The sequence below is a fragment of the Fundulus heteroclitus genome, chromosome 23 (assembly GCF_011125445.2).
Source record: "Fundulus heteroclitus isolate FHET01 chromosome 23, MU-UCD_Fhet_4.1, whole genome shotgun sequence".
NCBI classification, from domain to species: domain Eukaryota; kingdom Metazoa; phylum Chordata; class Actinopteri; order Cyprinodontiformes; family Fundulidae; genus Fundulus; species Fundulus heteroclitus.
Window position 1 is genome coordinate 12981388 of NC_046383.1, and position 15567 is coordinate 12996954.

Here is a 15567-nt window from a genome sequence, read left to right on the forward strand (position 1 = left end):
CCTTTCATAAACTCCTTCTCCATGGTGGGAGACACGCCAAAGCTGTTGCCCATGCACAGCATCTCCGTCCGGCCGTCAGGGTGGGTCACCTCCACGGAGCCGTTTAGGATCACCGACCAAGAGTCCAGCTGCAGCCAGAAAACGCCAAAGAAAACAGTTTGTTTGCAGCAAGATCTTCAAAACACAGACCAAAACAACCGTGTTGAAGAAAGGGAGGAGAGAAATGCAGCTGCAGAGATATTTTCAGAGATTTAGATTTCTGATTATGAATAAAATGGTTTCAGGTATTATTTAATTAAAATAAATATGATTTCTGACATGCAGCAGATGCAGAAATGTTAATCTATGTCATTTTAACGCCTTATTTGCTGACATAACCACAAGGGAATCAATTCAATTCAATTACATTAAATTAAAAAGCCCTAACCCAGTCTTCATTACAAATGTATTATATTTTCTAACTATATTCCCTCTTGATCAATGCAACCATCTACTGCTAATTTAATACAAATTCCTTATAATAGCGTTTTTCAACCATATACCAACTCTTTAATAACTTACCTCAATAATTATACAAAAAAGTACAAGATATACATTTTAACATGGATTTTAGATGACATCTTAATCTTATCGTATTATATTTATCACTTTTCTATGTATGCTTGTAATTTTTAACCTTGCTGTTTTTAAGGTTTTATATCACAATTGTTCAATATGTTATGGTTTGCTGTAGATTTAATTCTCGTTTGTTTTGACACTTCTAAAGCATTTTGAGCTGATTTTAGATCAAATGAACGTTGTTCTACAGACTTACTTACAAGATCAAGTGATAAATGGTTGTATTTTAAACAGCTGGAGTCCCGTAAAAAGAGTCAGAGCCATTTATCAAACAGAAAACAGACCGGCGGATGGTTTCGTACTCTCCTCATGGGATGCAGAAATGGTAAGAGGTCTTAAATAGCTCAAATAAGCACCGCTGCAACAGTTGCGTGTTTGTTTCAGATCAACAAATGTAGTTTTCAGAGTAAAAATATGTATTTTTACAAAGATTACTCCAAATCTGACAGCGTGCAGCCTCACATATGGTGATAAGATGCTAAATGAATCCTGAAAGCATCCATTTATCATCGAATCACAGCCTTGGAGACACATTTTTCTCTCTTTTGTTCAAGTGCAACATAGTAAAAATAAACAAATTGTCTTCGCTGAAACCGAATGCTGCGTCTCGTCCTGGGAGTCTAGCTCTGGGAGCCTCAGGGGTCAAGTAGAAAGCAATGTGAGCCATTCAGGGTTAATAGAGCAGAGGAAAACGCACAATGGAGGGAAAAAGATTTGTTGGTGTGTAGAGGTGAGACTGGGGTCCCTTTCCAGAGAAACAGACACATAAATAAATGTGATTTAAGACCGAAAAAGAACGGCACAAATATGCGGCGACACGCACCTCCTCTCCATCGTTGAGAACGATGGTGCCGGCTCGCTCCACCACGGCGAAGACCATGACGGCGCAGAGTTCCCTCCTCACCGACATGGTCATGTTGGCAAACGCTGGCAGCTGATGCATGAACTCCAGTAATTGCTCTGAGAGGAGGGACAAAAGGAGAGACGGCGGGGCCATTCAGAGAAATACCATCAAACACTGTAAGAGCTTTGGCTCTGAGACGGGAGCGAGAGGGCGAGCAGCGCTGCTGGCAAGCTGGCTCCAGCTTCTCCCCTCCACCGAGCCAAGAAGACACGAGCTGGAGGCCGAGCTTCACCATCACCACAATCGTTATGGAGCCGACAGAGGAATCATTATGGCCAGGGGACCAAGCCAAATATCAATTGTATTGATAGAAAGCTGTGAAGAAAGCCAAGAAATATGGCTGACGAATCACACTGTGACCTCTGAGAGTTGAAGGAGTTGTTGGACAAACTGCAGCTCCGCTGGATCTTCATCATGCTCTGCCAAGCTGCATTAAAATCATAACAATTCTTCAAAAGAACTGAATACAATTCATTTCTTAACGCAGCTATCCAACCATGCAAACTTTAGTTTTACAAGATTCTTACATGATTAGACATGGCTGGGTCACCAGTAACAAGATAAACTAAGGGTTTATAAAGTTATGGTTCAAGCAATAAGCTTTATATCATATAATTCCTACACTTTAATGTCGTAAAACGGCTCCATCCTACAAAAAGAATCGGCCGGCATGGAGGAACCAAAGGTGGTTTAGGGTGGGAGACGGGCATGTCCTCCTCTAAGCGGTCCAACCTTTCAGAGGCATCCAACGTTGTAAGTTTTTTTTTTTGTTGGTATTTTCAAGCACAGCATCCAGAGAAGAAGCTGAAGTCCTGTAATCTTTCCAGTCTACTTCAGAGCAACCATGTCCAATAATGGTGAGAACTGATGTGACGCGGCACCTTGCAGCAGTCAGGTGTGTGTTTGTTGTAAACCCTCCAGTTAGCTGGTTGCTCAAACCGCCTGTCATCACCCTGTGGAGTCAGGAAGTTGATTCAGTCCCTACATAAGTCAGCCGAAGTGGAGCTACGACTTCCTCGCTTGGCGTCCAAAAGGTGCGGTGGGTTGACTTCAACCCCCCTAGCTGTCCGAGTCCTTTGGCATTAGGCACAGAAATTCCTCTGAATCCTGGCTGGAACTGTTCCAGGAAAGAGAGCATTGAGCCATCATGACATCACATATTTGAGTTTTAAGAAACTGGTATTCTGTCCATTATAGTATGAGATATCCAAATATCCATTACACTGCAAAGAGGGAGCTAAAAGTAAGCAAAATTTTCTTAAAGTCATTGTAATTTTCCTTGATTTGAGCAGGTAATTAAGACTATTTGCCAATGGAATAAGAGTTTTGCACTTAAAATATGGAACAATTCATCTCCATCGTCTTATTTCAAGTGCAGGATATCTAATTATCTTATTTTAGAGATGAAATGTTTCCTATTTTAAGTGCAAAAATCTTATTCCATTGGCAAATAGTCACTATTTATCTGCTCAAATCAAGGAAAAATACACTCATTTCAAGAAATTTTTACTTCTTTTTAGTTCCCTTTTTGCAGTGTAGACGTTTGACCTGTTATAACCATTTATCTTCTTAATTGTTCCGAGCTGCACCTACATGACGCCAATTCTGTTCCCAACAACTAATTTATATCTATTGCAGATTAATCTCATGATTCTAAACTTAAATATTTGATTTAAAATAGATAAAATAAAAAAAATCAGATTGCTTAAAAGCTGGATTTAATGTTTCTGTGCCTAAGCTACTGAGCGCGTCACTCAGGCTCTCCACAGCTCCATCCAGCGAAAGGAAAAAGCTGCAGAGGAGCTCCTGCCTGGGTCCTGACCAGCAGCGGTCTAGTGCACCGGCTGACCTGGGCTTGGCATGGCAACAGCATCGTGTGTGAAGCTGCGATATCGCTGAAAGTTTAATGCGCTGGGAGAGGTGAGGCGCGAGGATGTGCTGGAGTGACCTAGAAAAGCCTCCCGGCAGAGGGAGGGGGTAGTACAGCAGGGAGATCAGCCAACGGAGGGGGAAGGGCTGGCACTGGCTCCTTCTCTCTCTCTGCATCGTCCTCACCCACAGTCCACATCAGCTGCTAAGCCGCGGCTCTGTGTACTTAGTTGTTTTTTTTTTTTAAAAAACACGCCTATCATCGGAGCTGGAGTTGAGTCATAGCTTTAAGGGATATGATACGAAAAGCCCGATGTGGCTTTGAGAATTACTCGAAAGCCAACGCCACAGCCATGGGAGCCGTGAATATTTACCGTGGCTCATTTGAATAAGAGTGGAACGAGTGGCTTTTATTCCAAACTGGGAGACGGAGCAGAGTCCCAGGCAGGAACAATGAGGCTCGTGGTTCTTAAGATAGACTGCGAACGTAGAAGAAGTCAGGAGAAGCACATTGTGCACTGCAAAAATGGAACTAAAAATAAGTAAAATCTTCATAAAATGAGTGTATCTGTCCTTGATTTGAGCAGGCAAATAAGATTGTCTGCCATTGGAATAAGATTTTTGCACCTAAAATAGGAACAAGTCACCTTCATCATCTTATTTTAAGTGCAGGATGTCTAATTATCCTATTTTAGGGGTAAAAATACTCATTCCATTGGCAGATAATCGTATTTACCTGCTCAAATCAAGGATAAAAACACAAGTTCTAAGAACATTTTACTTATTTTAGGTCCGTTTTTGCAGTGTGCTCGTGTTTCTAACAACCGAAGGAGGTAAAAACCCTCCCCCAGCCGCTCACCTATGTCATCGTCCGTCCTGTCCATGGGATCCTTCTCCAGGCAGTCACGAACGATGTCCCGGCTCATGAGGGGGTCGGAGGCTCGCTCGATGTCCTCCTCGTCATCGTCCTCCTCGGAGTCCACCGCGGTCTCCGGCAGGCCGCTCAGGTCCATGTCGCCCGGCTCGTTCTCTGTGGCCTGGCGGGAGCAAAGGGATCAGGGATGAGTCTGCGTGGAAGGAGCGTTGCGCCGAGGGACGGAGCCGCTCCATCGACAGCTCAAAGATCTTCAGCAGCGACCGGAGGACACATGGATGCTCATCACATCGCTGCGCGGCTTGGAAACACAATCAATGCCCAGCAGCTTCACGCTGAAGCCATCCTCACTCTGCAGCAGCCACTTTCGTACCAAACACACCCAGACTGTACAGATTCAAACCATCAGGTGACATGAGGCATGGCGTAAAAAGAGACAACTCTGCGTATCAAACAGGTTGCTAGGCATAGCAGAAGCTAATTAAATACCAACTTTCTTCTACCACCACCCAGCAGAACTCCAGTCAGATCCTGTTCTCTGAAAGCAGCAGATAAAATATGTGCACAGATAAGAGGAGACCATGATGAGGTAACCGGTGCACCAGCGCTGCAATCAGAGCCGTTGTGTTGGCGTCGCCTGGACCTCGCTCACCACAAGAAAAGCTCCCACCGTGCAAAAACTGAACTAAAAATAAGCAAGATTTTCTTAAAATCAGTGTGTTTGTCTTTGATTTGAGCAGGTAAATAAGACTATTTGCCAATGGAATAAGATTTTTGCACTTAAAATAGGGACAAATCATCTCCATCATCTTATTTCAAGTGCAGTTTATCTAAATATCTTATTTTAGGGGTCAAAACACTCATTCCATTGACAGATCATCTTATTTCCCTGCTCAAATCAAGGACAAATACACACATTTCAAGAACTTTTCACTTATTTTTAGTTTCCTTTTTGCAGTGCACAGAGACAACCAGCAAAAACGCAAAACGTCGGCCCTGACGCCAGCCGGCGAGGCGTCCACTTACCGCAAAATGTTGTCCAGCTTTAGGATGTTTACCAGAAACAGGGGAGCAGGTTGCCTGAGCAAACTGTTCGCACAACCTCAGAGCCAGACGCATCTTCGCCTACCGGACCGCCGGTCTGCTTCTGATTTTTTTATGTTCTGAGCCTCGCTCAGACGCCCCCCGTGTCATTTCTCCTCTAACGCCATGTGGAAAAGGCCTCGTTAATGATTCAGCATCTGACTGGCCATTTGGCTCCCACTGGAGCGAAATCCGCTGGGCGGAGCCAAAACCAGGGTCTGCGGAGATGATGCTGGAGAAAGCAGTTTTATTCCTGCAAATACCATAAAACTGTCCAAATAACGTCAACTGGAAGGCCTTGGTTATCAAGTGTGATACAATTTAGACAAAATATTCTATTAAAATGTGTTTCTTTGCTACACTTGCTAAGGCAAAAGGGAGGTTTTGGTTTTGTTTCTCCTACAGACATGAAGCATGTGTCAAAAAAGTCATAAACCCGCAGCCAGCATTGGGAGTCAGTGGGAAAGTCAGGTGCTGTGAATATTTCATGCCGGCTATTCTTGGATCAATGCTTTCAAAGGACCAATATCATGATTTATTCACACACAAACAGTGCGCCATGCTGGCAGTGACGTGCAGCTGATGCGGAGGCTCAGAGCAGGAGGGAGGCCTCGTCGTTACGCCACTCAGATTCTCCGTCAATAATCCGGACCGCCCAGTAATTCATCACAGCATCGGCAACATTATAGGAAAAAAAGAGAGTTGTGCTTATTCTGGTCTCAAAGGAATAAAACGCTAAGCAGCCCGCTGATCTGTTTAGAACTCGAGAAGTTAGGAAAAGCAACAAACCCAAAAGAAGAGCAGTGATCTGACCTTATACAGCTGTTATAATGCTCCTCCTTCACACAAATATATAACGATATAAAGGTTACCGCATGAAAGGCAATCACAGAACAAAATAAGACCAATTCCTTCTTTTGCAACTAATTCATTCATTCCTTTTTGTTTTTACAATTTTTACAACTTTAAAGCTAGAAAAAAGTCTGGATCAAGCCCTCATTTCCTCTGAGGGATCATCTGACGACAGCGTTTAGGCTGAGTCCCATTTCCCGACAGCGATTAGGCTGGGTTCCATTTCCCAGGGTTGCCCCCCCCGCCCGGCCCCGCCCCGCCCCGCCCCGCCCCGCCATTGGCCCTTCACGCAGGCGGTGGGAAACACATTCCACAGAGAAGCGGGGCAGCGTTTCAGGAAACACAGCATTTACTGATTATATATAATATATATTTGACCTAGCATGCAAGTATTTGTGACAGAGTTTACAAACCCGCAGAAGTCATATTATTCTCTTCTGCTATGCTTGTTTAAAGCAATATAAAAGCTAAACATAAATATTAAAAAAAAAAACATTAAGGTAGACATTATGGTGGTCTCTGCAATTTTTTTGCTTGTGGAGAAGAACTAGAATTGATGCTTAACAGATTAGGGTGTTTATTCTAATGCTAAAATCATTAGAGTTGAGACAAAATTACATCTTTTACTAATTTATAATATGAGCTGAACAAACTTCCAAGACAAAATGTAACCACATAAAAATTAAATCTACTTTATTGTTAAACATGTTTAGATTTTTCAATAATGTTTTACCAAGACAGTAAAGCTGCACAATATCAGGAAAACTTTTACATGCAGAAATACTGCAGAAAAACATTCCTGAAATTTGTCTTTCTTTACTGTTAAACATTGTTCTCAGGACAGCAGCCATTAATGATATATATCAGGTCTGGCGTGGCTGAAGATGTCATCAATAGGCGGAGTATGACACCTGGAGTAAATCGTACTAAACGTTGCATCCAAACAGGCTTTTGCAACCGTGATATTGCACAGGCTGATCATATTCTGCTGTATGATTGCTTAAAAATGCATTAATCCTCATTCTTGGTATTTAAAGCTTGTTATTATGAATGTAAGTATGTAGAAATGCAAAACCAGACACTACAGCGTTTTTTTCTTCCTTTTTACATTCAATTTAAACAGAAGTATTGAACTTTTCCCTTCGTCTTTTTGTTTACCAAAATAAATAAGATCAGTATGTTAAAATTAAAACAGATTTTATATTTGCTCCTTGTAATGCTGGCACCAGAACATTTCAACCTGTAACTGCAGTGGATATAGCGTCATAAACTACATTAAGTGATAAAGTATTTATATTTATGACAGAAACAATTGAGACACCCCACCTTCACAGCTAAGGGTGAACTATTTCACTTCAAAAATACTTTACTAATCCATAAGGGAAATTAAATGCTGGTGAAACACATTTATTGGCCTTAGACTGATGAAAAGCTGCCATTGCCCATTTAAAAGGTAAAAAGTTACAATTTATTCAGAATTTCTGACAATAAAGCAGCAGATATGAGGGAAATGGACCGTTGCAACTCATAAATCGTACAATTGAACACATAGGTCAATTACCAGAGAGCTCTCTAGTGATTAAACAGATAAACAGGAAGTAAAACGAAGGAGGGAACTGAAGAAAAAGTGCAAAAAGACAAATGGGCTAAAGTTTGCAGGAGAACCCTTTCACGGAGGAAAGGGTTCTCCTGTGACTGAGACAGAGGCCGATCCAGAAGCCGTCACAGAGCTGTGAGCAGATGGCGGCGAGGCCAGGATCAGACTGCAGACAGTAAAGCCTGTTTAACCCGCTGCAGCCTGACGTGCACACACAGCCGCCTGTGCCACGAGCCAAACGAGCCAAACTCACAGCCACGCCGCCGTAACCTGCCAACCAGGACTGAATCAGAACGCAGCGAGACGTCACAGAGACTGTGACTGAAGGTGGCCCTGGGCAGAGTCACCAGAACCCGACCAAACAAACAGGAACAGGAACACAGCAGGTGACCGCGTTATGGACCAATGGGCTGGCTGCGTGGCGTTAAGAGGATTAGCTTCAGGTTTTGGGGTAAATCTATACTCATGACATTTGGTGTCATGTGTTCCTCTAAGCTGAATTTATATTCCAGGGCTCCTAATATTCCCTCAACATTTTACTGTCACTTCTTCATGCAACGTCTGAACATCAGAAAAAGTCATTCTTTGATGTCGGTGAGTGATTTTAGCCGCAGATTAGCATAAAGCTATTACATAAGAGGAGCCGACTCTCCAGGACTCCGGTGCTTCTGCCTCCTAAGTGATGAAAAGGCAGAGATGGAGGCAGGATGTGGGTAGGACCACCTGCTCGGCAGCATCCAGCCTGTCTGCTCACCGCCTGCAGAGCAGCCGCGGTCTCCTGTCAGCGTCCTGCAGCCTTTCTGGCAGCAAAACCTTTGAATTATGGTGGGGAAACGCTCCGCTTAATAAGATTATTGAGAATTCACACAGGGCCGGTTTTCAAGGAGGAGGTTTTCCCCAACTAGCTGGAGGTCAGTTCCATTCTTATTCCATTTATGAACACATTTAAGGCTTCTGCTGTTTTATCTAATCCGAAACGCCTCACAATCAAGACCTCAAATGTCGTTTTTACTGAATCCCTCGGAAAAAGGCCGGATAATTCATACGGAGACATCCTCAGCTCGTCTACAGCTACCACACACCTGCTTCACTAGCCGGGGTCCAGAGCCGGCGAGCGGAGGCCTTACCTGGTAAATGTCTGACAGGCTGCTGCTTCCAGAGTCACTGGTGATACTACATCCTGAGTGGCTGGAGGAGACGTGGGTCACCTGTGGGTGTAAGCCGTCGGCCAGGTGCAGTCTGCTGAAGTCTGCAGGGAGCTGCACACACACACATATACATACACACACACACAACATACACACACATGGTCAGTATCAGTCAGCCCAGCAGCGCCTCTGGTCACCCACGCTAACATACATGCTGACTGCCGCCCAGCGCCGTGTTGTCCTGGGGTCTGTGTGTGTGTGGGGGGGGACACTGGAGAGCAAATCTAAAATTTTTCTGACATTTCTAGAAGTTAATTAGAGACTTTGAAATAGATTTTTAAGCCTGAACAAACAACTATGTAAAGTGACTCAATATTACTCGTTGCTTGTAGGTCAAACATTATTGAAAGGTTGGTTTATGTCAATTACGCTGCTGCTTCACATCAACACGGGGAATAAATTCACGCAAATTTCTCAAAATTAAATTTAAAAAATCCATGGAAGAAACAAAATAATGTGCAGAATTTTAAAATTGGGATAATTTGATTAAAAACCTTTATAGGTTTAAAAAAGAAACAAAAAAAAATCAAAAGGAAAGCTTGTTATCCTAACCTTTAACTGTGAAAGAAAAAAACAAAGCAAGAAAATTGGCTAATAATTGATTTCTCAGGTGTGATTACCCAAGATTAAAAGAACATTAAAATATGTGTTTCTGCAAAATATTCACTTTATATAAAATCTGTTATTATAACAACAAGAAGCGGCAAAAAGAAATACCAATAATTGATCTACTCTAATGGTGCGTTCACACAGAACGCGGACATTTCCTGCTGCACCGCCCAAACGGTGACACCAGCATCAGCGGGTCACCAAACAGGAGGAGTTTCTATCCGCTTCTGTTCAACTCAACAAAGTGGATTTCTGGAGCTACAAGAGGAGGACGAAGGGAGAATGATTTAAAAATCCTTTTTAGTGCTAAATTAAAACTACCTTTTTCAAAGCCACCCACAAGCCTCTAAAGAGCCTTCCTTTCTTTCTCCCATTTTGACTGAGAAAAAGCTTCGTCTCCGCTGCGCTCCTTCACCGCGTGTCACAACAACAAGAGTCCCCGATTGGTTGCAGTGACGCGATTTGACAGCAACGTTCAGATTTTTGAACTCCAGCAAAAGTCACCGCACCACGGGTCGCTTCACCGCTCTGATCGCGCCTTTTACGTACGGATAATATGTAAATCCCCCACTCAGATCGCCTCAACCGTGTTCGGTGTGAACGCACCAAAACAGTTTAACCTTTGAAAAATGCGTGTCTGCCTTAATGTGCATCAAGATGTCAGTTTAAGAGCTCAATAAACCTGCTATTACATAAAGCCAAAGCGGGAATAAAACTGACAAAATAAACTCTCCAGGGGCTCAGACTCTGAAGAAAATAACTATTACAGTGTCAAAACGCAGGCTTTTTATTAAAATGGTGCTGGAGTGCAGGGAAAGAAAGGCATTCTGATGACAGAAGGAAATTCTCTAATTAACGCCTCACAACTTGAATAAACTAAAGGAAGGAGAGGCAGAAATTGGGGGGAAACCCCTCTGAGTAATTCATGCTGCATAAAGTAGCAGCTGTAATTAAAATAGAGTAAACAGGCCAACCACTCCTCTATGGAGATGACCCCAAAATTTAAAATACATTAGAAACCCCGAACCGAGGAACAGAGCAGACACGAGCAACTTCTACAGATGCAAATGCTTTGTGGTTTCCTTAAATTGCATTTAGTGAGGCTGTTTTTACTCGTGCCAAAACAAAACAGAGGTAATGTTTTAATTAGTGATTCATTAAAAGTCTGAGGCGCCTTTAAAAAATGAATATCTGCAGGGTCAATATCCTCAGATTCCCTTCATAAATACACATTCAGCTCTTTCACAAATAGGTGAATTATTCATATATTGCTGAATTTCTTTAAACTGCTTCAATGAAAATGCTACCAATAAACCTTAACCTCACATACCAGAGATACTTGATAAATATTAACCGAGTTCATACATTAAGTAATCACTGCTGAGAAACCTATATCGCCTTGTATAATTATTTAAAGCACAGTATGTTGGGAATAAATCCATCTTTCAAATAATAAATGGTTAAAACTAAAGGTACAAGTTGATTGTAACAGATGAATAAAGAAAGTATTTATATGGTAAAACCGTTAATATGGTTATGTAAGCAGAAGCGGCTAGAAATATTATAGAATAATGTATATGGAAACTAGGTTGGGCAATTTAAGTTTATACTTCTCACTTGACTATGTATATCAAGTACATATACGTCATATAGTAAATCATTGCATTCAGTTGTATTTGTGAGGTTATTAAATTCAATTGAATCATTTCTAATTAGAAAAAGTCAAAAGGGTGAACGAAGAGTTTTATCCAGCAGCTGAAACTGGTTCATGGTGTGTGCAGATGTGAATATTTTATAGTCCATATGTTTTATTTACCAAATATATATTTATTAGATACATGGAAGTGGAATCATTTCCTCAGAGTCCCTTTCAACTTCACTTTTGGCTGTGGCAGATCATTAATATTAGATTTTCAAACCCAAAAACTCAAATTGGTCTGATTTAATGAGCCAACTTTAGTCGTCATGAGGCAGGAAAGTTGGAGCAAAATCTAAACATCTGGAGAACATTTGGTTTAGAGTCTCCTCCAAGCTGTTTGAGCTGAATGTCTTTGAATTCTGTTTATTTTAAAGCTTTCCCTAGACATGAAAACAGGCCAATATTTCATACGAGCTGTTAAAGAGGGGCTCGACTAAGAGATTCAAATGAAAGAAAAACAGTTTAGTTTCTGATTGCACGTCTTAAATTATGGCTTCATCGTAGGGTTTTTTTTGGATGGCGGCAAAACAGGAGACTAGTTTTGCTAAAGGAGAGCTCGAGTCTGCCAACAAAGAGAGCTGAAGATCGCGGAAGAGCTGTTGCACTGACCTGATTCAGAGAGCAATTTATTTCTGCGCCGTTGTGAGGGGAAAATGTGAAAAAAAAAAATAGACGTATCAATTCACAAAGTGCCTTTCAGCGCCAGTGACAGGAGACCGGGAGCCAGACAGTGGAGCTCTTGCAGCACTGAGGTGTGATGTGATTACAGTGTGTCAAAGATTTCCATCACGTTTAATTATCTGGCTGGCTGCGCCAACCAAAATGGTCGACCGGAGGACCCAGTCAGTGGCTAATACCCCCCGGGCCGCCTCCTCCCATCACCGCGTCGATGTGAACGCCTGCAGCTGGATTCCTGGTTGTTACTACTAGCTGGACGACGTCGTGTGATGAATCCTTGGTTGTCTTTCCATGACAGAGGCGACAGAGTCTTGTCACACTGGCCTTTTGAGGCTTTCAGTGTAACACAAAAAACAAGCGCAATTAGAGCTGACAGTGTGGCTGCTTATATTTAGAATTAGACGGATGTTGATGCACAAGATCAAGTTAGCAGGAAGTTTCACTCAGGAAACTAAGATCTTTGTATCACAAAACCAAACTCCAAATAGCTACGTTGTTTATGTACTAAGCTGTCTAATCAAACTTCAAAAAGGCTTTGGGCTTCATGGCCAATACAGAAATGCATGTAAAAGATAGATCTATTCTTCTTTAATTGGTTTGGTGACAGAAACATTGTGCAGCAATCAAAGAAAACCAATTACAAATGGCTGAATGGTTATAATATTTTGCTATTTTTACAAAAACTTGGATTGTACTATAAAAATAAAATTTTAGATTTAACTTACTGAGAGTACATGTTGAGGTTTTTTTCTAATATGACCCTTTAAACAGGTACATGTTCAGATCAATAATCAGATTCAAATGGCCATTCCTGTGGCGTCCCTCAGGGTTGGGTTTTAGAACCAATCACATTGCTGCTGTACATTACTCCTCTTAAATCAGATAGTCAACACATTTTCATGGATGAAATGAAATGGCTGAGTGAACATTGCCTTCAGTTAAATGCCCGTTTGCTCCTAACAGCATGATTTCATAGATTAGACAACTTCTGCTGCTCAGTCTGGTCTGAGGAACCTAAATTATATTTAATCCGTCCATGTTTCTAAGCAATCACTGCAATCACAACTAAAGCAATTTATTTCACTTGAGAAAGTTTTCTGCTGTAAGAATGTTGATTTTAAGAAGTGAATAAATAACATTTCTTCACATTTACATCATTGCAACAGTACTTTACTTTATCTGAATTAGAACAACTTCAATAATCTCCAGACTGGGATGGGGGGGTTGTAGCAAAACTCCAAACTGGAACCAATAGAAAGACTGCTTTGGTGTCTCTACCGGAGTTAACTTTAAAATGTTAGTGTTAAAGGAACATAGCCAAGTTATATGCTTAAAAAAAGACCAAAAACCATTTGATCTTTAGAAAATAAGTTTATAGTAGTCCTTTTTGAGGCTAAATAGCACAAGGTGCGAGGACCAGATATAAACAGATGTGGTGGAATCTGGTGATGGTATCACATAACTATTATAATGCCAGTTTAATTAATAAATCTAAATTAAATAATGCTGGACTGAGCCTCTGCAACGCCTCGCAGTAAAGCAGCAGCTCGGCGGGATCGAAGACCAACGTTATTAAATTAATAAAAAGATCTACAGCAACTTTGAGAGCCTCATATCAGAACATTTACTCACATTAATCAACTCTGCGGTCACATTTGAGCCTCGGCAGGTTTAGTGTCCGTTTCATTGAACACCAACGTTCAGACTGGATTCCTAGCGACGTTCCAGTATTTTCCCTCTTGGAATCATATTTTTTGTGCTTTTTTTCCACTGGATCTTGGGCCTTTCTTCATTATTATGCTGTGAGATGCTAAAAGCTGTTAGTTGCTTCCTTGTTTTAACTCTTGCTGCCCATGCGCATTACGCACTTCCATTGTTATTAGAGATAAACAAAAAAGGGTTTATTTACTAACAAATTGAGCAAAAACAAAGCATAAAACACCAAAATAGCAACTAATACGCCAGCAGGACGAGATAATCTTTCAGAAAAACTTTGCATGCAATCAGAAGGAGCTACTGATGTGTAAATTATTTAAAAAAAGTGGAAAAACGTAGCTTTGCACCTTTAACCTTAAGGGCTTCTATGGTCAGGTGTACACCTCAGACCCGTTAAAGCGTTACACGATAACTCTGACCCTGGTGATGGTGTTCACCCATCACCAAAAGATGCTATAAAAATAAAGTTTGGCTATTTATTTACTATTAATACTTAAAACACCCTTACTGGTTTCCAGAACCAGTCAGAGAGGCATGTGGGGAACAAAGAGCGGGTCTGGGAGATGGATAAAGCAAACGGATAATAAACAAGTAATCCTTTCTCTCCTCTCATTTAGGTCATCCGTCTGTCGGTCAATACGCCAGCACCCATTCATACCGTGGATCTGCTGACCTCTCCGGCCCAATGGATCACAAGAGACTGGGTCAAACTGGATACCAGTGAAGTAATGACATGCTCATTAAGCCTGTCCAATACGTACACAACAATAAGGCCAAACATCTACTCTGTGTTGACGGTTCCGATTGATTTAAAAATCCATACTTTAATTCTGAAGTTTAAACACGTTAAAAACACAACAACCATGAACTCAGTCACCAACATGTAAAGATTCTTCAGCCTTCGGCTCTGAATCTCTGGACTGCTCTGCACCAAATTCAACAAATGGGCTCTGCAGAACCACGGGCTGAAAACCCGTCCAATCAGCAGTCACGGGGGGATTAGGCACTGCTCTAAAGCCCAAGCCACAACTCTCAGTTCTGCTTACATGTGAGCAGATGTGGTGCTCCTTAAATTACATTACAGACCTAATGACCTAGATTACTGCGTGGAAGCACTGGCTGCCTCTCGATCTCTTTACCGCTGCACATACAAGCCGTGAATCTGTCCTGAGACACTCCATCACCCTTGCAGAGGTATACTACTCTAATTCAGAAGAGATATGAAAACTTCTCAAATAGAGATTTAGATCTCAGATAAAGTTGAATAGCGGTGGTTTACAGATTTAGGTTAAATTAAAAGGCGACACTATGTAATGTAAATTCTTTGAAATGTGCAGTTCGACGTTATTATAACTGTAGACTAGCTCAGAAATGGCATCCTGCCAGTGTCCAAAGGTTAACTGGAAGCATCCTCATTCCCTAACCAAAGCAGCAGCCTCTCACTTTCTTTAGCCTTTCGGATCAGGAGATTAAAATCCCTTTGGCAGGATTTCTCATTAAATGGGTCGGTTATGCTCTCTGGGCTTTCCCTTCACCAGCTACATCTCCATCAGTCAGACTCGCACAAGTCAAGCCACACAGTTTGATGTGAGGAAATTATTTTCTTCACTGAGACAAAGAAACATGCTGCAAGTTGTATAACTTCTTTCAAATGCCATTGACTATGAATTTAGAGTTGTGGTACAGTCAAACAAATAAGTATAAGGGTAAAGTAAAGGTATACTAACTCTAAATGAAATACTTACAAGGTATGCTGTTATTATTGCAATATGTACTAATCCTATAGTGAAATCCCCGGTTCCACTGCAGAGCTGTGTAACACCAACTGCTCTCTCTCCATCTGACACCAGGTATGATAAA

General features: G+C 41.6%; 1 protein-coding gene across 6 annotated transcripts in view; it reads right to left on the reverse strand.

Moving 5' to 3' along the window:
* The window catches only part of rapgef2 (Rap guanine nucleotide exchange factor (GEF) 2), an 84985-nt gene that overhangs the window by 25831 nt on the left and 43587 nt on the right, over window positions 1-15567 (reverse strand). For 5 of the 6 annotated variants that reach the window (XM_036127204.1, XM_021320610.2, XM_021320617.2 and 2 more), the window contains 4 exons: window positions 8925-9056; window positions 4251-4428; window positions 1442-1578; window positions 1-128 (listed from right to left, as the gene is read on the reverse strand). The exon at window positions 1-128 is cut by the window's left edge and continues 31 nt beyond it. In XM_036127204.1, the coding sequence (XP_035983097.1) occupies window positions 1-128; window positions 1442-1578; window positions 4251-4428; window positions 8925-9056 (575 nt within the window). The remainder of the gene's footprint in view (window positions 129-1441; window positions 1579-4250; window positions 4429-8924; window positions 9057-15567) is intronic. The other variant, XM_036127206.1, reaches the window with a different exon arrangement.